This window comes from Sciurus vulgaris, assembly GCF_902686455.1.
Source record: "Sciurus vulgaris genome assembly, chromosome: 2".
In the NCBI taxonomy this organism is placed as follows: Eukaryota; Metazoa; Chordata; class Mammalia; order Rodentia; family Sciuridae; genus Sciurus; species Sciurus vulgaris.
Window position 1 is genome coordinate 186,756,541 of NC_136462.1, and position 27,770 is coordinate 186,784,310.

General features: G+C 38.3%; 1 protein-coding gene across 6 annotated transcripts in view; it reads right to left on the reverse strand.

Moving 5' to 3' along the window:
- CHD6 (chromodomain helicase DNA binding protein 6) overlaps positions 1-27,770 on the reverse strand; it is a 225,131-nt gene that overhangs the window by 73,594 nt on the left and 123,767 nt on the right. For all 6 annotated transcript variants that reach the window (XM_079126884.1, XM_079126885.1, XM_079126886.1 and 3 more), the window contains 5 exons: positions 26,679-26,922; positions 25,110-25,286; positions 24,422-24,565; positions 21,304-21,559; positions 20,279-20,489 (listed from right to left, as the gene is read on the reverse strand). In XM_079126884.1, the coding sequence (XP_078983010.1) occupies positions 20,279-20,489; positions 21,304-21,559; positions 24,422-24,565; positions 25,110-25,286; positions 26,679-26,922 (1,032 nt within the window). The remainder of the gene's footprint in view (positions 1-20,278; positions 20,490-21,303; positions 21,560-24,421; positions 24,566-25,109; positions 25,287-26,678; positions 26,923-27,770) is intronic.

Genomic DNA, 27,770 nt, shown 5'->3' on the forward strand with positions numbered 1-27,770 from the left:
AAATCTTGACAAAATCTAATCTGTAAAAACAGATATCTAGAACTTAGCTAAGCAACTGGTAAGAGGAAAAGGACAAGACATTCTACGGGAAGATGACTGTGTGAGGATGGTTTTAGAAAATGTTATCTGGTAAAATAAGCCTGACATCCTTGAAGGAAAGAAAAGCCCTGGAAAGAAAGCAGCCAAGGAAATACACATAAAAAAACTTGACCACAGCAACCCTACTGGGTCACTTCTTATTCGGCAGGAGTTCTCTTTCTTTTCTTCTCCCGTAAATCTTACTTTTTTATGCTCAAAACGAAAACAAAAACAAAACAAAAAAAAGGGCAAAAACAAAATCCAAAAACCAAAAAACAAATATGACCAACTCAGATATTAATAACAGACACATATGAATCAAAGAAACAAGTCTGAAAACTGCCTGAAATCTACAAAGCTGCAGGCATCTGTCGAAGTATGACCATGAATGTTTTTATTTCTTCTTTTTAAATTAATATATACTCAAGAGCAATATTATAAGGGACCCATAATAGCAAATGAAAGGACTATCATGAAGGCAAACCAAAGAGATTTTTGTGTCATAAGATGAAAGCAGGGGGCGATCCAAGATGGCGGACTACAGGGTGACTGCATCTCCAGTCGCTCCAGAACCCAGGATTCAAGAAGGGGAGGCATTGAGACACTCGGACTACAATAGAGCCACGGGGTGAGTCTCCCCCACCCGGTGAAGCTCGGCCCGGGCAGCAGGCCCGGAATCGGGCAGCTTATTAGAGTAGGGCAGGGCAGCTAGAGTCTTCCCCAGGCAGCCGTGAGCACGCCGGTGGCGGGCTCCTCACACAGGGCCAGATTCTCCAGCTTCTCGGAGCAGGCCCCCCACTGAGAGCCGTTCTGCACAGAACCATCTCCAAGTCCCTGAGCCAATGTGCAGTGAGCTCCAAGCTCCGGCCCGCAGGTTGCTTCAGAGACCAGGACAGGACAGCCAGGGACTTCCCCAAGTGGCCCGGCTTCCTCCGGTGGGAAGCGCCTTTCTAGGCTAGCTTCTCAGAGCAGACCGCCCAGTGAGAGCCTTTCTGCACAGAGCCAGCCACAAGTCCTCAAGCCAGCGGAGACCTCCGATCCGCAAGCAGCCTCGGGACCAGGGCAGGGCAGCCAGAGACCTCTCCAGGCGGCCCTGAGCCCTCCGGGCCCAGGCTTTTTCCATGGGGCGATGCAAGATGGCGGGCTAGAGGATGACTGCATCTCCAGTAGCTCCAGAACCCAGGATTCAAGAAGGGAAGGCATTGACAGACTCGGACTAAAATAGAGCCATGGGGTGAGTCTCTCCCACCCGGTGAAGCTCCGCCGTGGCGGGTTATTAGAGTAGGGCAGGGCAGCTAGAGTCTTCCCCAGGCAGCCCTCAGCACTCTGGCGGTGGGCTCCTCCCACATGGCCAGCTTCACGGAGCAGGCCCCCAAGTGAGAGCCTTTCCACACAGAGACAGCTCCAAGCCCTGGAACCAGTAGAGGGCTAGGGACAGCTTTCTTCGGAAGTACTGCATTATCAAGTTACTCCAAGACTTCAGGCTACCGAAGGCTGGGAGGTGATACACTGGAAATCTACAGGGACACTATAAGCCAATAGAGGAAATCTACAATATCACAGAGTCCCACTGACATCTGACCAATATGAGAAACCAAGGGAAGAAAATGACCCAAACAAACCTAGATACTCTATCAATAAAACCCAATGACAGCACAGCAGAAGAAATGTCAGAAAGGGAGTTCAGAATGTACATCATTAAAACAACAAGGGAAGCAAACGAGGAGATGAAAGAACAAATGCAGGCATTGAAGGAGGAGATGAAAGAGCAAATGTAGGCATTAAATGATCACACCAATCAACAGAAGAGCAAATACGGGAAGAAAGAGATCATTTCAATAAAGAGTTACAGGTACGGAAAAAAATACAAAGAAATCTGTGAAATGAAGGAAACAATAAACCAAGTTAAAAACTCCATAGAAAGCATAACCAATAGGATAGAACACCTGGAAGACAGAACCTCAGATATTGAAGACAAAGTATTTAATCTTGAAAACAAAGTTGACCAAACAGAAAAGATGGTAAGAAATCATAAACAGAAACTACAAGAATTAGAGGATATAATGAAAAGGCCAAATTTAAGAATTATTAGTATTGAGGAAGGCTTAGAGAAACAAACCAAAGGAATGAACAATCTATTCAAGGAAATAATATAAGAAAATTTCCCAAATCTGAAGAATGAAATGGAAAATCAAGTAAAAGAGGCTTATAGGACTCCAAATACACAAAATTACAACAGACCTACACCAAGGCACATTATTATGAAAATACCTAACATACAAAATAAAGACAGAATTTTAAACGCCACGAGAGAAAAGAATCAGATTACATTCAGGGGGAAACCAATAAGAATATCAGCAGATTTTTCAATACAGACCCTAAAAGCTAGAAGGGCCTGGAACAACATTTACCAAGCCCTGAAAGAAAATGGATGCCAACCAAGAATTTTATACCCAGCAAAACTAACTTTCAGATTTGATGATGAGATAAGATCCTTCGAAGATAAACAAAAGCTAAAGGAATTTACAAAAAGAAAGCCAGCATTACAGAACATTCTCAGCAAAATATTCCATGAGGAAGAGACGAAAAACAACGATGTAAATCAGCAACGGGAGGAACTAGCCTAAAGGAATAGCCAAATAAAGGAGAAACCAAATCATGTCAAAAAACAAAAATGAGTCCAATGACTAGGAATACAAATCATATCACAATAATAACCCTGAATGTTAATGGCATGAATTCATCAATCAAAACAGACAGACTGGCAGATTCCATTAAAAAGAAAAATCCAACAATATGCTGTCTGCAAGAGACTCATCTCATAGGAAGAGATACCCATAGACTAAAGGTGAAAGGATGGGAAAAAACATACCATGCACATGGACACAGCAAAAAAGCTGGAGTATCCATTCTCATTTCAGATAATGCGGAATTCAAGCCAAAACTAGATAAAGAAGGACATTACATACTGCTTAAGGGAAGCATAAATCAGCAAGACATAACAATCATAAATATCTATGCCCCGAACATTGGCTCATCCATATACATCAAACAAATCCTTGCCAATTCCAGAAATCAAATAGACCACAACAGAATAATACTAGGTGATTTTAACACACCTCTCTCACCGCTGCATAGATCGTCTAAACAAAAATTGAATAAAGAAACCATAGATCTCAATAACACAATCAACAATTTAGACTTAACCGACTTATATAGAATATACCATCCAACAAAGAACAAATACACTTTCTTCTCAGCAGCACATGGATCCTTCTCTAAAATAGACCATGTTTATGCCACAAAGCTACTGTTAGCAAATACAAGAAGATAGAGATATTACTTTGTACTCTTATCAGATCATAATGGACTGAAATTAGAAATAAATGACAGAATAAAAAACAGAAACTTCTCCAATACTTGGAGATTAAATAATACACTATTATACGATGAATGGATAACAGAAGACATCAGGAGGGAAATAAAAGAATTCTTAGAAGTAAATGAGAACAAAGACACATCATATCAAAATCTCTGGGACACTATACACACTTGATCTTAGCCAAAAGGCCAAGAAGCGATTCTGGGACACTATGAAAGCAGTACTTAGAGGAAGATTTATTTCATGGGGCGCATTCAACAAAAGAAGTAGAGGTCAACAAATAAACGACTTAACACTACAGCTCAAAGCCCTAGAAAAAGAAGAGCAGACCAACACCAATAGTAGTAGAAGACAGGAAATAGTTAAAATCAGAGCCAAAATCAACGAAACTGAAACAAAAGAAACAATCGGAAAAATTAACAAAATAGTTACTTCTTTGAAAAAATAAACAAAATTGATAAACCCTTAGCTACACTAACAAAGAGAAAGAGGGAGAAAACTCAAATTACTAAAATTCGGAATGAACAAGGAAATATCACAACAGACACGAGTGAAATACAAAACAATTAGAAGCTATTTTGAAAATCTATACTCCAACAAAACAGAAAACCTCGAAGACATCAACAAGTTTCTAGAGACATAAGAATTACCTAAACTGAACGAGGAGGACATACACAACTTAAATAAATCAATTTCAAGCAATGAAATAGAAGAGGTCATCAAAAGCCTACCAACAAAGAAAAGTCCAGGACCAGATGGGTTCTCAGCCGAGTTCTACAAAACCTTTAAAGAAGAGCTCATTCCAATACTTCTCAAAGTATTCCATAAAATAGAAGAGGAGGGAACCCTCCCAAACTCATTCTATGAAGCCAATATCACCCTGATACCTAAACCAGACAGAGACACATCGAGGAAAGAAAATTTCAGACCAATATCCTTAATGAACATCGACGCAAAAATTCTCAACAAAATTTTAGCAAATCGCATACAAAAATACATTAAAAAGATAGCGCACCACGATCAAGTGGGTTTTATCCCAGGGATGCAAGGTTGGTTCAACATCAGGAAATCAATAAATGTCATTCACCATATCAACAGACTAAAAGTTAAGAATCACATGATTATTTCAATAGATGCAGAAAAAGCATTCGAAAAAATACAGCATCCCTTCATGCTCAAAACACTAGAAAAAACTGGGGTAGTGGGATCATTCCTTAACATTGTGAAGGCCATCTACGCTAAGCCCACGGCCAATATCATTCTAAATGGTGAAAAACTGAAAGCATTCCCCCTAAAAACTGGAACAAGGCAGAGATGCCTTCTTTCACCACTTCTATTCAACATTGTTCTTGAGACTCTAGCCAGAGCAATTAGACGAACCAAAGAAATTAAAGGGATACGAATTGGAAAAGAGGAACTCAAACTATCCCTGTTTGCTGATGACATGATTATATATTTAGAGGAACCTGGAAATTCCACCAGAAAACTCTTAGAACTCATAAGTGAACTCAGTAAAGTAGCAGGTTACAAGATCAATGCTCATAAATCCAATGCATTTTTATACGTAAGTGATGAATCTTCAGAAAGAGAAATTAGGAAAACTACCCCATTCACAATAGCATCGAAACAATTAAAATACTTGGGAATCAACCTCACAAAAGAGGTGAAAGACCTCTACAATGAGAACTACAGAACACTAAAGAAAGAAATTAAAGAAAACCTTAGAAGATGGAAAGATCTCCCAAGTTCTTGGATAGGCAGAAGTAATATTGTCAAAATGGCCATACTACCAAAAGTGCTACACAGACAGATTCAATGCAATTCCAATTAAAATCCCAATGACGTACCTCACAGAAACAGAGCAAGCAATTATGAAATTCATCTGGAAGAATAAGAAACCCAGAATAGCTAAAACAATCCTCAGTAGAAAGAGCGAAGCAGGGGTATCGCAATACCAGATCTTCAACTCTATTACAAAGTAACAGGAACAAAAACAGCATGGTATTGGTACCAAAATAGACAGGCAGATCAATGGTACAGAATAGAGGATATGGACACAAACCCAAATATATACAATTTTCTCATACTAGACAAAGGTGCCAAAAATATACAATGGAGAAAAGATAGCCTCTTCAACAAATGGTGCTGGGAAAACTGGAAAACCATATGCAACAGAATGAAATTAAACCCCTATCTCTCACCCTGCACAAAACTCAACTCACAATGGATCAAGGACCTCGGAATCAGACCAGAGATCCTGCATCTTATAGAAGAAAGAGTAGGTCCAAACCTTCAACTTGTTGGCTTAGGATCACGCTTCCTTAACAGGACTCCCATATCACAAGAAATAAAAGCAAGAATCAACAACTGGGATAGATTCAAACTAAAAAGCTTTCTCTCAGCAAAGGAAACTATCAGTAATGTGAAGAGAGAGCCTACAGAATGGGAGAATGACTTTGCAACTCATACTTCAGATAGAGCACTAATTTCCAGAATCTATAAAGAACCCAAAAAACTCTACAAGAATACAAATAATCCAATCAACAAATGGGCTAAGGAAATGAACAGACACTTCACAGAAGATGTACAAGCAATGAACAGATATATGAAAAAATGTTCAACATCTCTAGTAATAAGATAAATGCAAATCAAAACTACTCTAAGGAGGGATCCAAGATGGCGGTCTAGAGGGAGGCTGCGTTCCTTGTTGCTCCGTAACGCCAGATTCAAGCAGAGGATATCTGTTTCTCGGTGAGGCAGTTTTTGCTGCTTAACGATCCCCATTTTTGTGCTGTGATCACCTTCATTCTGCCAGCATATCGACGCCTTCTTTGAGAAGATTGCTCACTGTCAGGCGTCTATCATCCGCCATTTGCCTGCCTCTCACCTGTCCATTGCCTGCCTTACCCCTATCCATCACCCATCGCTCGAGGTTCACCTCCGGAATGTCCAACAGCTGCCAGCAGACTGACCGTGGACCACCAGTGGAGAACCAGCTGCCTGCTGCTGCCTGGAAGTTCACTGTCGCAGTACCTGCAGGTTTGATTACACGTGGCTGCCACCATTTTGAGACAACATCCAGGCCCTGTAGGACCCCTGGCCGGACTGACCGAGTCCTATCTCCAGAATCCCTCAGCCCGACCAATCACTCCCTGCCTCTGGGGCCCTCACATCAACTGACTGCTCCCTGCCACCAGGACCCCCCGACCAACTGACTGCGCCCCATCACTGGGACCCCAGACCGACGGATTGCACCCAGCCTCCAGGATCCCACAACCACACCAAACATACCGGACCTCCAGGACCCCTGCCGGACCAACTGCTACCTGCCTCCAGGATCTCCAGCTGACCACGTCCACCCCTGAGCTGCAGCTCCCCATTTGCCAACACATTTGGAAGCCAGAACAGCCATCTTGGATAATCCTGGAAGCCATAGCTCCGATCTTCAGGTGGGGCAAATCCCATCCTGAGATGCCTGCTGGAGGCCTGAAACTCATTCTCAGGTACCTCTCATACATTGGGCTACTGAACACTGGGAGGTTTCATTACAATATGACTATTATACAGTAGATTTTCTTTTTTCTCCCTTTTTAAAAAAAAATTTAAGTTTTTATTTCTTTACGTTTCTTACTTTCTTTTCCTTCTGTTTACCGGTTCCCTCAGAGTCGCATTCTCCCTTATTTACATGATGTTATTGTCCCCATAGGGGCTATTTGGTCTAGGATTGCACAGTGTCTGGTTTGGGCACTGCTACTATTGTTCTCCTCTTAAAGAAAGGGTTTTGGAAACCCATAGGGCCACTATAAGCCTATAGGGGGAAATCTCCAATACCCCAGATCTGCAGCGCTAGAGGGGAAGACACATGAACAACATGAAAAAAACAGGGGAAGAAAATGATCCAAACAAATCTAGGTTCTATAGTAATAGAATCCAATGACAGTATGTTAGAAGAAATGTCAGAAAAGGACTTCAGATTATACATGATTAAGATGATTCGCGAAGCAAAGGATGAGATAAGAGAGCAAATGCAGGCAATGAATGATAATACCAATATGCTGAAAGAGCACCTACAGGAAGCAAAAGATCATTTCAACAAAGAGATAGAGATTCTCAAAAAAAAAACCAAACGGAAATCCTTGAAATGAAGGAGACAATAAACCAAATAAAAAACTCAATGGAAAGCATCACCAACAGACTAGACCACTTGGAAGACAGAACCTCAGACAATGAAGACAAAATATTTAATCTTGAAAATAAAGCTGTCCAAACAGAGAAGATGGTAAGAAATCATGAACAGAATCTCCAAGAAATAGGGGACATCATGAAAAGACCAAATTTAAGAATTATTGGGGTTGAGGAAGACACAGAGATACAAACCAAAGGAATGAACAACCTATTCAATGAAATAATATCAGAAAATTTCCCAAACCTGAAGAATGAAATGCAAAATCAAATACAAGAGGCTTACAGAACACCAAATGCACAGAATCACAACAGATCCACACCAAGGCACATTATAATGAAAATGCCTAACATTCAAAATAAAGATAGGATTTTGAAGGCCACGAGAGAAAAGCATCAGATTACATATACGGGAGACCAATACGGATAGCAGCCGACTTCTCAACCCAGACTCTAAAAGCTAGAAGGGCCTGGACCAACATATTTCAAGCTCTGAAAGAACATGGTTGCCAACCAAGAATCCTATATCCAGCAAAACTAACCTTCAGATTTGAAGATCAAATAAAATCCTTCCATGATAAACAAAAAGTTAAGAGAATTTACAAATAGAAAGCCTGCACTACAGAATGTTCTCAACAAAATATTCCATGAGGAGGAAATGAAAACAACAATGGAAGTCAGCAAAGGGAGGAACTACCTTAGAGAAAAACCACTCAAAGGAGAAACCAAGCCAACTTAAAAACCAAAAATAAGCCAAATGACTGGGAATACAAATCATTTCTCAATAATAACCCTGAACGTTAATGGCCTAATCTCATCAATCAAAAGACATAGACTGGCATAATGGATTTAAAAGAAAGACCCAACAATATGCTGCCTGCAAGAGACTCATCTCATAGAAAAAGACATCCACAGAATAAAGATGAAAGGATGGGAAAAAACCTACCACGCACATGGACCCAGTAAAAAAGCGGGGGTTTCTATCCTTATATCAGATAAAGTGGACTTCAAGCCAAAGTTAGTCAGAAGGGATAAAGAAGGACATTTCATACTGCTTAAGGGAACCATAAATCAGGAACACATAACGATAGTAAATATTTATGCCCCAAACAATGGTGCATCACTGTACATCAAACAAATCCTTCTCAATTTCAGGAATCACATAGACCACAACACAATAATTCTGGGTGACTTTAACGCACCGCTGTCACCACTTGATAGATCTTTCAAACAAAATCCAACCAAAGAAACCACAGAATTCAATAACACAATCAATAACCTAGACTTAATAGACATATATAGAATATTCCATCCATCAATGAGCAGATTCACTTTCTTCTCAGCAGCACATTGAACCTTCTCAAAAATAGACCATATGTTATGCCACAAAGCAGCCCTTAGGAAATGCAAAAAAATAGAGATACTGCCTTGTGTTCTATCAGATCATAATGTACTGAGAGTAGAAATCAATGACATAGTAAAAAAAGGAAATTACTCCAACACTTGGAGACTAAATAACATGCTATTGAATGAAACATGGATAACAAAAAACATCAGGGAGGAGATTAAAAAATTCTTACAGGTCAATGAGAATGATGATACAACATATCAAAATCTCTGGGACACTAAGAAAGTAGTACTAAGAGGAAAATTCATTGCATGGAGTGCATTCCAGAAAAGAATGAAAAGTCAACAACTGAATGACCTAATATTACAGCTCAATGCCCTAGAAAAACAAGTAGAAAAAGTAGTAGAAGACAGGAAATAATTAAAATCAGAGCTGAAATCAATGAAATTGAAACAAAAGCAACTATTCAAAAAATTGACATAACAAGAAGTTGGTTCTTGAGAAAGTAAACAAAATAGATAAACACTTAGCCACACTAACAAAGAGAAGGAGAAAGAAGACTCAAATTACTAAAATACATGATGCAAAAGGAAATATCATGACAGACACCACTGAGATACAGAACATAATGAGAAGCTACTTTGAAAATCTGTATTCCAATAAAATAGAAAGTACCGAAGACATTGACAAATTTCTAGATACATATGCTCCTCCGAAACTGAACCAGGAGGACATACACGATTTAAACAGATCAATATCAAGCAATGAAATAGAAGAAGCCATTAAAACTCTACCATCCAAGAAAAGCCCAGGACCAGACGGATTCTCAGCTGAGTTCTACAAGATCTTCAAAGAAGAACTCATTCCAATACTTCTCAAAGTATTCAAGGAAATAGAAAAGGAGGGTACCCTATCGAACTCATTCTATGAAGCTAATATCATCCTCATACCCAAAGCAGGAAAAGACACATCAAGGAACGAAAATTTTAGACCAATATCCTTGATGAATATAGATGCTAAGATCCTTAACAAAATATTGGCAAACCGTATCCAAAAACATATTAAGAAAATTGTGCACCACGATCAAGTGGGGCTCATTCCTGGAATGCAAGGATGGTTTAACATCCGTAAATCAATCAACGTAATCCATCATGTCAATAGACTTAAGGATAAGAATCATATGGTTATTTCAATTGATGCAGAAAAAGCATTTGACAATATACAACACCCCTTCATGCTGAAAACACTAGAAAAAATAGGGATAGTAGAAACATACCTGAACACTGTAAAGGCTATTTATGCTAAGCCCATGGACAATATCATTCTTAATGGAGAAAAACTGAAACCATTCCCTTTAAAAACGGGAACAAGACAGGGATGTCCTCTTTCACCACTTCTATTCAACATTGTCCTCGAAACTCTAGCCAGAGCAATTAGGCAGACTAAAGAAATTAAAGGGATACGAATAGGAAAAGAGGAACTTAAGCTGTCACTATTTGCTGATGACATGATTCTATATTTAGAGGATCCAAAAACCTCCTCCAGAAAACTTCTAGACCTCATCAATGAATTCAGCAAAATAGCAGGCTATAAATTCAACACACATAAATCTACAGCATTTTTATATGCAAGCGATGAAACAGCTGAAAGAGAAATGAGGAAAACAACTCCATTTGCAATAGCCTCAAAAAAAAAAAAAACAACTTGGGAATCAATCTAACCAAAGAGGTAAAAGATCTCTACAATGAAAACTACAAAATATTGAAGAAAGCAATTGAGGAAGACCTTAGAAGATGGAAAGATCTCCCATCCTAAAGCAATCCTTAGCAGGAAGAATGAAAGGGGTATCGCAATACCAGAACTTCAACTATACTACAAAGCAATAATAACAAAAACAGCATGATATTGGCACCAAAATAGACAGGAAGATCAGTGGTACAGAATAGAGGACACGGACACAAACCCAAATAAATACAATTTTCTAATACTAGACAAAGGTGCCAAAAATATGCAATGGAGAAAAGATAGTCTCTTCAACAAATGGTGCTGGCAAAACTGGAAATCCATATGCAACAGAATGAAACTAAACCCCTATCTCTCACCCTGCACAAAACTCAACTCACAACGGATCAAGGACCTTGAAATCAGACTAGAGACCCTGCATCTTATAGAAGATAAAGTATGTCTACATCTTCAACTTGTTGGCTTAGGATCAGACTTCCTTAACAGGACTCCCATAGCACAAGAAATAAAAGCAAGAATCAATAACTGGGATAGATTCAAACTAAATAGCATTCTCTCAGCAAAGGAAACTATCAGCGATGCGAAGAGAGAGCCTACAGAGTGGGAGAATATCTTTGCCACTCATACTTCAGATAGAGCACTAATTTCCAGAATATATAAAGAACTCAAAAAACTCTACACCAAGAATACAAATAACCCAATCAACAAATGGGCTAAGGAAATGAACAGACACTTCACAGAAGAAGATGTACAAGCAATCAACAGACATATGAAAAAATGTTCAACATCTTTAGTAATAAGAGAAATGCAAATCAAAACTACACTAAGATTCCATCTCACCCCAATTAGAATGGCGATTATCAAGAACACAACAACAATAGCTGTTGGCGAGGATGTGGGGAAAAACGTACACTCATACATTGCTGGTGGGACTGCAAATAAGTGCAGCCACTCTGGAAAGCAGTGTGGAGATTCCTTAGAAAACTTGGAATGGAACCACCATTTGACCCAGCTATCCCACTCCTCGGCCTATACCCAAAGGACTTAAAATCAGCACACTACAGAGATACAGACACATTAATGTTCATAGCGGCTCAATTCACAATAGCCACACTATGGAACCAACCTAGATGCCCTTCAATTGATGAACGGATAAAGAAACTGTGGCATATATACAAAGGAATATTCCTCCACCATAAAGAATGATGAAATCATGGTATTTGCAGGCAAATCGATGAAATTGGAGCATATCATGCTAAGTGAGATAAGCCAATCTCAAAAATCCAAAAGAGGAATGATCTCACTGATAAGCAGATGATGACTCTTAATGGGGGGGTGGGAGTGGGACAAGAATGGAGGAAGGAGGAACTGTATAGAGGGAAAAGAGAGGTGGGAGGGGTGGGGGGGAAGGAAAAAATAATGGAATGAATCAAACATCATTACTCTATGTAAATTTATGAATATGCAAATGGTATGCTGTTACTCCATGTACAAACAGAAACAACATGTATCCCATTTGTTTACAATAAAAATAAATTTAAAAAAAAAAGAAAATATATGTAATAAGATTTCATCTCACCCCAATTAGAATGGCGGTTATCAAGCACACAAGCAACAACAGATGTTGGCCAGGATGTGGGGAAAAAGGTACACGCATACATTGCTGGTGGGGTTGCAAATTAGTGCAGCCACTCTGGAAAGCAGTATGGAGATTTCTCAGAAAGCTTGGAATGGACCTACCATTTGACCCAGCTATCCCACTCCTCGGCCTATACCCAAAGGACTTAAAATCAGCATACTACAGAGATACAGCCACATCAATGTTCATAGCTGCTCAATTCACCATAGCCAGATTGTGGAACCAACATAGATGCCCTTCAGTTGATGAATGGATAAAGAAACTGTGGCATATATATACAAAGGAATATTACTCCGCCATGAAGAATGATGAAATTATGGTATTTGCAGGCAAATGGATGAAATTCGAGAATATCATGCTAAGTGAGATAAGCCGATCTCAAAAAACTAAAGGATGAATGATCTCGCTGATAAGCGGATGAGGACACATAATGGGGGGGAGAAGGGTTAGCGTTACGGTTAGGGTTAGGGTTAGGTTTAGGGTTAGGGATAAGGAGGGTGGTAAGAATGGAGGAAGGAAGGACTGTATAGAGGGAAAAGAGGGGTGGAGGGGTGGGAGGGGTGGGCAGGGAAGGAAAAAAAGTAACAGAATGAATCAAACAACATTGCTCTATGTAAATTTATGATTTTTAATTAAAAAAAAAAGATGAAAGCAAAGGGCCAGATTACTGCATTGTACAGATGTCATCTGTAGCAACCACAAGAATAGCAGCAGCAAGTTCTTTAGCATCTGCTCTGCTGCACACCTGCACATCCTTGATATATACCATCACACTTAATCTCACTACAATCCTATGAGGTAGCTTCTGTTATCATCTCCATTTTATACTTGAGGAAACTTAAAAACAACACAAAATGAAAAAACATAAAAGCAAAGTGCCTCCCTCAGTCACCTCACTGACAACTGAGTCAAAGCCAGATGCATTTGACTGATGGCTTTCACATGGTACCCTACATTTCACCGCAGTAGGACAGAAATGTTTTCTTAAAAACTTAGAAGAGAAATTAAAGACAAATAGGGGACGGTACTAGAGTTTGGAAACTTGTAACTCTAACAGAAGGTGGAGGCAGAAACTATACCTAGGTATCAAAATGTCTTTGATAAATCAATGATCTTAGGATCTATAATAGTTCACCCACAGAAATTTGGCCAGGTAATTATATAGCAGAAGTAGCAAAGGATTCAGAGAGAGAAGACAGGGTTGAGATTCAATTAAATGACAGCCACCACCCCCGCAACGACACATGTGAATGATGCTGCAGGAATAGAGGACTCAGTTCTCCATGACAAGACACCCTGGTCATCAGGGAGTAGCTATTGGACCAATGAATCAAAGTGAGGCTGGGAAATGGCACAGCCTTTGGGGAAGGAGAAATCAATAAATAGTAATGATGTAGTTCAGTCATCACCAAGGGAAAAAAAATTCCCATAAAATTAGATAAGTGTTTTGCCAGTTATGATGTAACAAGAATTTAAAGAAATGAAGCTTGTACAGGATGACTGGAATAATAATTTTCATTTCCATCAGTTGTTTTGTTTTGAGGGAGTGCTCTCAAAGAACACAAAACTAAAAATGGAATTATTTGAGTTCTTTTAAATCTCTCCTCACTTCTAAGTCAGATCCTCTGGCTGTGCTCTCATTTCTGTATTAGAGTCTGGCATGAAATTAAATGGGAACAAAACCAAACTGTCAGCTGGTGATGCAAAGAGGCTCAAGAACAAAGAAAACCTTGAGGGCTAATAAGTCTGAAAGAAAAATCAGACACCATAAAATTTTCCACATCAAGTTTCAGCATAGCAATTAATCCTCTGCAACAACTGTATTTTGAATGAGATCCCTAGGAGTTGAAGTGGCTCATCAAATTCTGAGTCATTGTCAAACCTCAACAAGAAGCAGGTGGCACTCGAAAAACCTGTGTAACTGGCCAGGGGGTAGGGATTGGGAGATGGGAGTGACACATTTTTGGCATAAGAAATGTTGACCTCAGAAGGACTAAGGGGAAATGAACAATTCTCTTGTTTCCTAGTAATACCCAGATGGAAAACAGAGGGAAGGAAGGGATAGGGATGGAAAGGGAGGGGAACGAAGGGGAGGGGAAGAGAAGAGGCGGGTAGGGGAAGAATTGCATTCACCACAGACATACAATATGCTTAGGATTAAATTCAGTAAGAAATATATAGAATTAGTAACAAAACACTAGAAGGTATGGTGTTTTGTTCACCACTATATAATCAGCAAATGTTTTGGCACAAGGAACACACTTAATATTTATTAAATCAACTGTGTATATGAAAGACTTAAGTGACTAGCATGTTCAAGTTTTTTTTTTGTTTGTTTTTTTGGTACTGGGGACTGAACTCGGGTACTCAACCACTGAGTCACATCCCCAGCCCTATTTTGTATGTTAGAGACAGGGTCTCACCAAGTGGCTTAGTGCCCTGCTGTTGCTGAGGCTGGCTTTGAACTCATGATCCTTCTGCCTCAGCCTCCCAAGCCACTGGGATTACAGGCATGTGCCACCAGGTCCAGCAACAAGTTCCACAATTTTACAAAGATGTCAATCCTATCCTGCTTAATAAAAGTTAATAACAATTCTATCATATGTCTCTAGAGATACATAAATGTGTATATATGTATCCATACACTTTTTTCTGGAGTTAGGGGTGGAAACAGATATAGGTTTAAAGAATAATTCTGAAGTTCATCTGGAATAATATAGGAGCAAAATGATAAAAGTATTGATCAAAAGAACAGAAAGGTTAGACACAAAGCCAGTGTATACATGTCAGTATATTTTACGAATAGATAGCATTTTATATGAATGGAGGAAAATGATGAACTTTTTTAGTAAATAAAAGATCAGAGGGCTGGGGATATACTCAGTTGGTAGAGTGCCTGCCTTGCAAGCACAAGGCCCTGGGTTCAATCCCTAGTACCGCAAAAAAAAAAAAAAAAAAAAAATCAGAAATCAGACTTATCAGAAAGAAACTTCCATTAATGTTATTTACCAAAACAAAGAGAAAAGAAGACTAAAATGAAAAAAGAAAATCAAAGAAAGCATCATGAATCAACATGTACATTTAATTTGTTTATCTTGTTTAGTGAAAGGCGTAACACTCTCCCCCAAATGATCTACAGAACAGATCAGAAACGGTAACATTCTGGAAGCTGGTAACATGCCAAGAGGTATCTGATCTGAAGGAAGCAGAATCCCAGGCAAGACCTAGCCTAACGTAAAGCTGCATAACGTCCAAAGGTACGAGACATTGGTAGCACTGGGTGTAACTAAAGTGAGGATGCACAGAGTCTAACAATAGGGACACTGGTGGAGTATGTGGAGTAAATCTCCGGTTGACTTCAGATTCATGCTAGCTCAGGCTGAACCGAGGAAGGAGCTGCAACTTACCAGAGTTGCTGAAAAAGTTTGCATTTTAAACATAACCTAGTTAACTCTCTCCAAATAAAAACCATCAATATCTTCAGAGCAATATAACAGAATCCTAAATCTGTAAAACATAGTATTTACAATGCTAGGGGGAAAAAAAACCCTCAAAATTATGTAACACATGAAAGAAAAGGTAAATGTGACCCAGTCTTAAGAAAAAAGTTAATAGATGCCAAACCTTCAATGCTATAATTCAGACAAGAACTTATAATTATGCTCAACAAAAGAATGTAAGTAATGAATGAAAATAGGAAACCCGAGCAGAAAAACAAAACACTAGTAAACAAATAAACACAAATGTTAGAACTAAAAAACAAATAAATCAAAAAACAAAACAAAACAAAACAAAAAACTCTAAAATTAAGCAATGGATTGGTTTAATTAAGCATGACAGAGATGACAGAGAAGTCAATGAACCTGATGACAGGTAAGTCACAACAAAAGACAGATATAAAAGATTAAAATACAAAAAGAAGAGAACTTATGGACCTTTGTACAATATCTAAGGTCAAATACCCAGGTATTTGGGAGTCTCACAAAGAAATAAGAGAATGGGGCAAAAAGAAATTGAAGAAACAATGAACAAAAGTACTCCAAACACGATGAAAAATATTCATTTAGCAACCAGGAAGCTTAGTGAACCCTAAGCGGTATGCATTCCAGATATCACAAACTGCTGAAAACCAAAAATTAAGAGAAAATCTTGGAAGTAGCCAGTGTAAATCAACACACCATAAACAGGAACAAAGACTTGAATGACTGCAGAACTGTTTAACAGAAACCATCATGAGTTCATTAAAACCCAAGCAACTGGGTCTGGGGATATAGCTCAGTTGGTAGAGTGCTTGCCTCAAGTGCACAAGGCCCTGGGTTCAATCCCTACAACAACAACAACAACAAAAACAAACCCAAGGAACTTAGGTAGAAAAGACAAGTATCCAGAATGATGAGGTGCATCATTGTAAAATTTCACAGGACAGAGGTCAAAAGGAATACATAGAAGTTTCTAAAACAAACAAACCAACAAAAACTTTACATACATAGCCAGGAATATGAAAGGCCTCAGAATTTGTCAACAGCAACTCTGGAATGAGTGGAGTAACACCTTCAAAATCCTGTGGGAAAAGAATTTCGAACCTATAATCTCAAATCCAGTCAAAGTACTATTTAAGAATGAGGGTAGATTAAAAACATTTTCAGACAATGTCTTAAAATTCACCTATCATTTACCCTTCCTCAGAAGTTCCTATAAGAGGTGCTCCAACAAGGAATCCACCAAAGGAGATCTGAGTCAAAAGGGGAGGAAAGAAACTCATCAGCAGGATCCCAGAAGACATTAGTTGACTGTTGTGCACTTAATGGGAAGAGTAACACGCCAGGGTGGAGGAGATCAGGAAGGCCTAGAAGTTAAGGGACTGAGAAGACTGGTGAGTCAGAACATAAAAAGAGGAGATTCAGCCAACCAGATTAGTTTGTAACTGAATTATAATCATATGAAAAGAAGTAATCAAGTAAAAAGATAATTTTGAACTTCAAAGAATATAAATTGTGCAAGCGAAAAAAGCAAACATATACTACTACATAGTTATGCTTTAACCTAAGTGACAATAAACCCAGAATACGAACCTAACCCCAAACATTACATGGCATACTAAGAAGATAGGGCAGAAGCTGCATACACCATGGTTATGAAGGGCAATGAAAGTCTAAATATTCATCTTCCATTATGAGAACAGGTAATTCCTAAAACTGGAAAATATCAAGGAATTACAACTAATAATATTATTTAAATTGAGCTATATGCTAGAGAAACAACATAAGGAAGAAAGTAATTGTTTTTGGAGTGTGGAAAATTGGGGGAAATGGAGAGTAAATTAGAACATTCACTTTTTCATAACTAATAAAATGATCTGGCTCTTCAAATCATGTGTGCATATAACTTTGATGAGAATAAAAACTAAGCTAAAAAGGAAAAGTAAAGATAATGATGAAAGCCAGAAGAACCCTTGCTGGATGAAGCTGGGGTGAGGACACCATAAAAGAACAAAAAGAAAATGGCTGAAAGACAGGGGGAACTCTAAAAATAAACAAAACCCCACACTCGTAAACAAAATCAAAAGGCAAAAATAAAACTGGGAGGGTGTTTGTATATTTGGTACTGGGGACTGAACATGGGAACCTTCCACTTCTGAGCTACATTTCCAATCCTCCTTTTTTTGAGACAGCATTGCTAAGTTGCCCAGGCTGGCCCTGAACTTGAGATCCTCCTGTCTCAGTCTTCCCAACATATTCTTAATAATTCTCATGAATTAATAAATTTTAAAAAAATCAAAGAGCAATAGGAAGTAATGGAACAACATGAATAAGCAATCCATAAAAAAGAAATATAAATAGGTAATATGAACAATATTCATTTTCATTAAGTAATCAGAAATACAAATTCTGACTTATTGAATTAGTACAGATTAAGGGTATTGATCAGAATATAGGAAAAAAGGGTTCTTGGACTTGAAAGCATATGAATAAAACACTTACTACAGGATGCTCTGGAAATATATATATCAATCATTTAAAAAAATGTACATCAAAATTTACCTTAGGGACTTAACTGGAAATAATTATGATAATAAAGGGATATTCATTCACAAAACCCCTTAAAATGCTGAAAAATTGGAAACGGTGGGAACAGAGTATCATGTTGATCATCAAAATTTTGTTGCAGAAAAAATTCTTAATATATTAAATAAAAAACATGAGTTATAGCTGGATATGGTGGTATACACTTGTAATTCCAGTGATTCGGGAGGCAGGAGAATTGCAAAGTTCAAGGCCAACCTGGGAAACTAAGTGAGAACTTATCTCTAAATAAAAAAATAAAAAGGGCTGGGGTACAGCTCCATGGTACACTGGCCCTGGGTTCAATGCCTAGAAAAACAAAAAAAGTAGAATATGAAGTAGGATATAGAGTAGTATCCCAGTTCAAACAAATAAACATACATGTGAACAACAAGAAAAAGATGAATAGGATAAATTCCCAAGCATAAACAGGGACTTCTCTAAGTGGTGGTATTACATGTCTCCATATTTTCAAGAGAATCTATTTAATACTGAATCTGAACACAAAATTGCAATAAATGGTAAGGGGAAAAACAGCATAAAAGAGAGCTAAATGAAGACTTCCATACTTACCAAAAGTCTGTTAATTACACTATTATTTTTGGGATTCTTAAAAACCTAAAAACTAACAGCTGTACATATTTTGAAGAGTAAGATATTTATAACAAGCAAGTGCTTTGGCAATGGGCTCCTAATCCATGGTGAATTTATAAACTACAAAACCCCTTTGTCCATTTAATTTATTCAAAGTAGCTTCATCTTAGGGAAAAAAAAAATCTCAGTAATTCTTTAAAATATGTCTCTACTATGGAGCTCTGAGAAATTCTTTTATAGGCTTAACAGACTTTAAAGAATTTTGTACATAATATTAAATGTTAACATGCTCATAAAAATTGTCATTTTCTTTAATACTTTTCCTATAAAGTACATGTAATCCATGAGCACAAACAGAATCTTAAAGGGTAAGAACACTGGTTAAGGCACCTGAGATTTGCTACGATTTTATTATTTGAAAACAAATATTTTCTTTAAACTTAGCAATGCCTAAGCTACTAGTTTCTATAATCTTGAAAAGTGTTTTATCATTAAAAGTACATTTGTGGGCTGGGGATATAGCTCAGTTGGTAGAGTGTTTGCCTCACAAGCACAAGGCCCTGGGTTCAATTTCAATCTCCAGTACCACAATAAAAAAAAAAAAAAAAAAGTACATTTGTAAAAACCCATTTGTCATCTTCAGATCACTGATGTATCACAGTGACTGAAAATCTAAGGTATCATATATGATGTAACAAATGTGTTTCCCACACAGACCTCAAATCATCAGCATAATAACATGGGCATTTCACCTGCATGAGTAATGAAATTCAGGTTCACAAAATTACAAACAAGAAATGAAGTGGGAGGCCACATCCAGTGTATTATAAAACCTTAGAGAGCTTGCTAAGAAAGGATATAAAAGTCTTTCTGAGTTGTCAGGTTATGCATTAAGAGAAATGTGATGCAGTGATGCCTTATGGGATGTATTTCATTATTAGCAGCAAGAAATATGTAAATACATTATTTTCTTAATCTCTTCTAATGCTATTTCAATTGTTTATTCCAATTAATGTGAACATAATCATATAGGATTTTTCTTAAGCAAAACAAGGATTCCATTTTATAGGCTATGAAATTCACTCCAGTTAAACTTGAATATACTTGGTCATAAGATTAACTTTCAATTTTGGTCAGTCTTTAAGAGGAGATTCCATTTCTCCATTTTTGAATGCCTGAATGGATCAGAAAGAAACCAAGGAAAAGGAGCTGCCCACAGTACTGGATGCAGAGCTTTGATGCAGGCTCACCTCCTTTGGATGAGATAATCTTCCAGGATATCCAGGCAGCGTACCATCTGAGAGAAGATGAGGACTTTGTGGCCACCAGCAATTAGCTTAGGGAGCAGTTTATCAATCAGTACCAGCTTCCCTGCTGCCTGAATCATGGCCTGTAGCTGAAAATCAGGGGCATCAGGGCTGTGGGTTTTTCGGAAATCTTCTAGAATTTTTTCCTCTGCCCCTGAAAATGAATGGAACAAAATAATTCTTTGAACAAAATGTAAGGGTAAAAGCTGCTCTCTGTTTTACAAATCCTGGAAAAAGTGAAATGGATTCTTAATAGATCCTGGACCAACAGTTCAGTGAGGAGATGCTGGGTGTGTTCCTGAAGTATACCTCTGACAGAAAGCTCACTGCTGGTAGGAGGGTCAGTGAGGGAACTTTGCTTTCCAGGGAATTTTTACCAAGTAGAGAGAACTGAGATGTTAAGTCCTAAGCTGATCCACATAGGTAAAGAAATTGTCCCAGAATTTTGACAAGAAAAGGCCTTCACGCCTCTTGTCATCATAAGAATTGCTATAAGAGAATCCAAGTCACACTTTGATTTAAAAATTTCTAAAACAGTTTCATTATAAAAATACCTCTCCAAATCTTATCTAACTAGTGAACTGTTAAATTTATCTGCACAGTTTAAATCTCATTGCAGCATTATTTATTCAGCAAAGTTACAATTTCCCATCTCCAAGTGGAAAATGTGGGCTAGCTTGTGAGTAAATAAGGGCAGCAAACAGCTGAGTGATGTGCACCTTCTGCAAGGCAGAGCATGAACAGCAGAGGTAGAGAACTGGTAAGAAGGAAGTTTCAAACTTGGCTCTGTGTGTTTATCAGCGAGTCTCCATAGGCAAATCCATCAACTTCTCTTAACTTCAGTTTTATACTGTGTAAAAAGGTGAGAGTATGTGTGTAGTAGTATATAATGAGAATGCAATACATAAGATCTTTGATTATCATTGGTTTCTGCCTGTTCTGAGTTATTACCTACTGGTTCAACTTACCATTGATCAGGTAGGGATGGTTACAGCACTTTCTCAGCTCCATCATAGTGTTGATAAGATTGGGCATGTTGTGCTGATTTGCTCCCTTGGTCAAGAAGGAAAAGTTTTTCTCCAGGATGGCACGGTAGTACTTTTTCTGGATATTGGTAAGTTCTACTTCAATGATTGTCTCTTGTTTGGGAGCAAGGTTCTTTTCCACATCATCTTTCAGGCGCCGAAGCATCATTGGCTTTAGGATAGACTGCAGTTTCTTTACCTGTTTAGGGAAATAAGTTCTATTTACCTGCTCCAATCCTGACTGATTACTGGGGGTATTCCAACCTTTACTATCATCTCTTGAATATCTAAATCACAGAACTGTGGTAGCAGACTAAAAGAAAGATCATGATTCCAAAAGGGGAGTTTATAATAGTACTAGAAGGAAAAAAGGAATCTAGCTTTAATTCACAAATTACCAAGAACCTATGACAATCTCAAAAGATAAAAAGGGAAAAAGAAGACAGTACCTATTTGCTAGGATGGAGAAAACAAACCTATCTCTCACTCTCTAACACACACACGTACAGCAATTAACTAAAGAATATTTTAAATCCTGTTAGGAGGAACAAACGATATATCTCAAAGTGAAGACTTAGATGTTAAAAGAACACAGTAAGCAGAGGCAATCTGGAAATGGAGTCCATCTAGGTCTTTTAAACAACAGCATCAGCATATGTGCTTGGGGGTACCAGTATAAGGAATTAATGTTGTATAGTGACAGCTCCCATTCCCTGTGGCAGTGTTACATTAGTCATATTTCAAGCTTGATAGTGTTCTTTGCTATGATCTATTTTAATCCTGACAGTCCAGGCCTGGACAGAGATCTCCATTCACATGAATGCACCAGCAAGGTGACTTGTTCCCTCTCCCAGGAAGACAACTGGGGTGGGGAGTAAGGGATTCAAAGTACCTGAGTTACCCTGGGGCTAAAATGTGGTACCTGAAAGATTAAGCCTAATGGGAAAATAAAGGAAAATGAAAATGTAAAAAAGATCAAGTTTCAAGTCAGAAAAGGCTGTTCAAATATTATAAAAGGGGTGGAATCTGTTGTGGCAATGCTTCTTGAAGTCACTAGGAGAGTTACTGGAGCAGGTTTTAGACAACAATGAATATGCTTTACGTTGGAAACGGATGCTTTCTACAAATTTCATTCACTGTCTACTAAAATAGAGATATCTCATAGAAGCAAAGGGTGGAATGCTGATTACTAGATACTGGGGTGGGGCATGGGGCCCAAGCAGATGCTGATCAAAAGACCGAAAACTTCAGTTACGTGGAAGAAATGAGCTCAAGACATCTACTGTACAACATGGCAACTATAGTTAATAACAATGTTTTCTTGAAGACTGCTATAAGAGTGGATTTTGAGTATTCTTACCACAAAAAATAAGGAGGTGAAGCAATGCATATACCAGCTGTTTAGCCATCTATCACATATACATATCTCAAAACACAACATACAATTCTTTTTATCAATTAAATATAAATAAATTGTAAATTTAAAAAATTTTTTTGATGCCATTTTTATGGTTTTCTTCTAACTAACCCCAATCTTAAACCTGGTTCTCTTATGAGACCTTGATTTTAATAACCAAGGGTACTTAGGAGTCTAATCCCCCAAAATGGATAAGGAATTACTTTGTAAAAAAGTCCAAAGAGAAAAGACAGAGCTAGCTAACTGTTAAAGATAGGAACAAATGTCAATCTGCCACATGCTGGGTTCAGCTTTTGCCTTTCACTTGGTTCATACCTTGAATCATTTAGAGTATACTATATGCCAGACACTGTGCTGGTCAATACAACAAACACAACTTTGGAGAAGATGTGGGCCTTGTCCTCAAGGAGATCATTGTCTAGGAAGAAGAAAAAATGCATACCACAAATTAAGTGCAATGGGAGAAGAGGATGCATTTCTAATGGTCCAAAAATGGAGAGAGGGTTTTTGAAGGATCAACAGACAGTGCAAATGTAGAGGAGGGGAATTATGTTTGATTATTCACTGTTCTCAAACTCTGACTTACATCACAAATAGAAAGAAACAGACTGGAACTATAGAGAGTACTCTTGGCATCTGTCAGTGAAATTTCCAAACCTTTCCAGTTCCCCAATTCTTTGCCCCAACCCACTTTCACATCATTGCTAGATCAATTTAGCAGAGTTAATTATGTCATTCCTACAATAAAAGACTTGCATGCTTCTCTATTATTTCTCTTCAACCTGTCTTTCAAGATCTTCCCACAATAAAACTGTAAACCCCTTCCCAATTCACCTCCCTGTTTTCAGTTCAACCAGGTAATTCCTCACTACTTGGACTATGTTGGGCTTTTTTCCTACGCAAAGTAGTCACCACCTTTTCTCTCTCCACCTGTTCAAAACCTACCTATCCCTCAAAATGCATTCATAAATTGTACTCTCTATGAAGTTTTTCCTGATTTCTCTACTTTAAAGTTCTCAACTCTGTTATTTGTTCCTCTTATTACACTTAAGCTTGTCTGATTTATTTCTACAATCCCTAACAGAGATTTCTACTCATAGTAGGTAGATGTTTATTAATGTTGGTTTTTTTGGAATTAGTTTTAAGTACAATAAACTGGATTTAGGACTAGACCGTCAAAAATAGGAAACTCAGTTGATCCAGATAAAAGTGGACTACTCTAAATATGTGACTGTCTTCTTTCCCTCACTACATGCATATTGTGTTGTAATCAAGAAGGCAGGCCTGGGAACATGCTGTTGATTATGAAGGGACAAGGGAAGCAGAAGAAAAGCATCATACTCCTGAAGTCAGACTATGAGCAAAACCACGGAATGCACAAGGGAGCTCAAGGAAGCAGAAGGCCTGATATGCTACTGTAAGACACTTTGGATGCTGACTCATTTATCCTTTGTTGTAATAAGAAATGCTAATAATCAGGTGGTCTTCCCTAATATAAACAAATACAGAAAATAAAGGAGGCAATGCTCATTTTACCAGAGATGCAAGAACATGCTACATCCTGTCCCCATAATGACTTGCTCTTTCCTTGATATGAAGGTAACTCTCTCATATTATCTCCTCAATCCTTTCACCCCCTCTTACCTGTTCCTCTGTCTTCAGATCTCCAAACTCCTCCAAGAAAGCAGTCTCTGAAGGAAACTGTGATGGCTCCAAAAAATTTAGCAAACTGAAGAGCTCTTCCACAGAGTTCTGCAAAGGTGTTCCAGTGAGCAGTACTTTATGTTCCTACACAAATTAAAAGCACATGATAAAAAGTGTTTGAGTTATCCAAAAAGTACATTTAAATGGGGAAAATTAAGCCAGGGCATTGTGTGCTCAAATATGGGGTAATTCTACTCAGTCTTAATGAAAAGACAGACTGTCAACACTTCACAGGGGCAGTCATAACTACCTTTCCTTTCACATCACTGATTCTAGGAGCAATTTCATGTTAACTTCAGCAGACATTCATTCATTCATTCACTCATCCATTCATTCATTCATTCATTCACTTACTGAGTGCCTACCCATCACATACCGACACTGTTCTAATACATTAATGTTAAAAGGTCACCATGTTTAGTACCAGTTTATTCAGGACCCAGAAGCAAATCAAAACAGCTTACATTCTCAGGTCCCAAATTTTGTGCTACTTAAAATCCCTCTTGGATTCAATTTGTGGAAAAAGAACTATGTACATACAAGTAAGCAACATGGCTGAGGAAAGCTTCCTTCACCTCAAATAGAAGAAATCTGTATTTGTTTATATAAAAAGCTGGTTAACTCTCACCAGAGCCATGAGCTTTAGCCCCTCCAGAAGTTTGCAGTTCCTATTCTTCAATCTGTGGGCCTCATCAATTATCACACAGCTCCAGTGAATCTTCTTCAGCTCTGGGCAATCTGCCAGGATCATCTCAAATGTTGTGATGACAACGTGGAACTTGAACACTCCTGAGAGGGGGTTTCCCTGAGGATGACACAACCGAAGGCAGAGCTTTATACCATGGCTACAGAACTGTGCTAATGGGTTGCTGACTGAATTAGAGAAAGGAGCACTATTACATGCTAAGGCCTAGGTGGGAAGTCAACACACAAGGCTTTCCTCTTGTGAGAAAACTAAAGACTGCAATAGAAAATGTAAGAATGAATCCACTATTTAGGAAAGAGAGACTTCACATCAATGAAACAAGGGGAGGCAGCAAGTATTGTCACAAAGGTGGCAAGGATGAACTATGCAGAAGGCACCAGGGAGCCTATCATTTACTAATTGCCATGATAAGGAAAGCAGATGGGGTTGATTCACACATCTCTAGGCAGAACTTGATCTAAACCATGTACAGCATGAATTCAATGAAACCCTCTGCCACTTTTCAGATTTAAGTAGTTTCATCCTGTAACTCAGTTCTAGCATAGATTCAAATAATAATTCTGATTCAGTCAGGGCAAGTGCTATTGGATTAGGACACACCTTGGTCTTTCAGCCTTTCTTGGTGTTGCCATCACATTTCAAAAGCAGAGCTGCATGATGTTAGAGCACATGAGAAATTTCTTCCAAGTGTCTCTTTTTATCTATGGAGCCCCTGGGGAGGGCAAATGGCTTTCTTGATTGGAGTCATTTACTTTTTACTTTGCTTAACTATAAAAGTCAGTGCTGAAGACATACATATAACCATACTCAACAAACTCATTGTATGTAACAAACCTTTTTTTTAAAGTTGTCAATGGATCTTTTATTTTACTTATTTATATGTGGTGCTAAGTATCAAACCCAGGGCTTCACACATGCCAGACAAGCACTCTACCACTGAGCCACAACTCCAGTCCCACCAAAACTTTTAAAAAGTTCTGTTGTGCATTTAACAATATGAAATCTGTTTTCTCTTTTTCTTTGTCCAATGTGCTCACCTCCTCTCCAAACTACCTGGCTGGAAATCTATCCACTGTATGCTAATTCTTCTCATTTCCTTCACTGAGCATATAACAATACAGATAAAATCTACATATAAAAGCAACTTCATAAGCCAACACTGAAAGCCTAAAAAAGATCTCTGAGGTACCTCAGAGGAATAAGAAAGCATGCCCTCTAATTCTATGGTCCCCCCGCCCCCGTCAGTGCTGGGGATTGAACCTAGGGCTTTGTGCTTGCAAGACAAGCCTCTAATCCTAAGTTTTATCATAAATTGAAATAAACTATAAGAGAGGAGCAAGAAATCAGCTTCAACAGCTTCAAATCAGCTTACTCAGAGTAAGTCAAGAGTTATCCCAAGTTCAGGGCCCTGAAACTCCTGAAGACAAATGGTAGAAAGGATGTTCTGAACTCAGGCAGTACCTGGGGCTCGGTGATTTGTGTGAGACTCACCTGTGCATCTCTGTACACCATTTCATACTGCTGGATCATCTGCCTGCTGATCTGGCTGCCATGGTACACAATGGCATTCATCTCTGTCCACGTCCGGAACTCTCGCTCCCAGTTAGTGATGGTGGAGAGAGGGGCAATGATGAGAAAAGGGCCATGGATTCCTCTAAGAAATATTTCTGAAAGGAATGTGATGGACTGGATGGTTTTCCCTAGGCCCATCTCATCAGCCAAAATACAGTTTTTTCTGCAGAGGGGAAGAAATAAAGGTAATGCATTATCAATACAGGAGCGTTGTTAGAGGTTGGTAATAACAAAAACAAACAAACAAAAATGCTTGAGAAGTACATCTTGACCTGTATGGTCATTAGTGAAGGCCTTGTTTTCATTTTACAGAGATGAAACTTAGGCTGATTTTTATTATCCTTCATACCCTCCCTATTCCAAAATGGAACTATGCCAACTTGGGAAAAAATTCTGAAGTAAGTCTATTAAAATATAAACTAAAATTACTAAAAATTAAAAAAATATTAAGACAAGGAGAAACAAATGCTTTAAACCTAAGCCAGTTTTTGTAACTGAAAAACTTCCTAGAAGCCAAAATAAAAATAAAAATATGATGTTATATGGTTCTCATCATCTATCATTTGTATGTTGTCAAAGGACAAAATTTTAAACCATGTGATAAATGTCTTAGAATAAAAATGTTAGTTTCTCCTAGTGATCCAAAATCACAGACGGCACACCAGAACTATGTGGCCCTGGAAGGGGTCTGGCCATCATCTGGTCTCACTCCTTCACTGTTCAGATGGGCAACCCAAGACCTGGTTGGGTAAGTTATGCTCTGGTTCACACCTTAAGTAAGTGGCAGAGGCTATGCTACACACAGGTGTCCAGAATCCTATCAAGGTAGGTTTTGCAATACAATACAATCTTAAAAATCACTACTATGTGGTATGATCTAGAATGTTTAGAAAATCTCAATCTACCTTTCTGAAATTTCATCTGGTTAACCAGATAATGACAAGAACTAGAACACCAAAAATTCAAGATGAACTGCTACAGCACAAGTCTAGTACATCTATGGCGCACAAG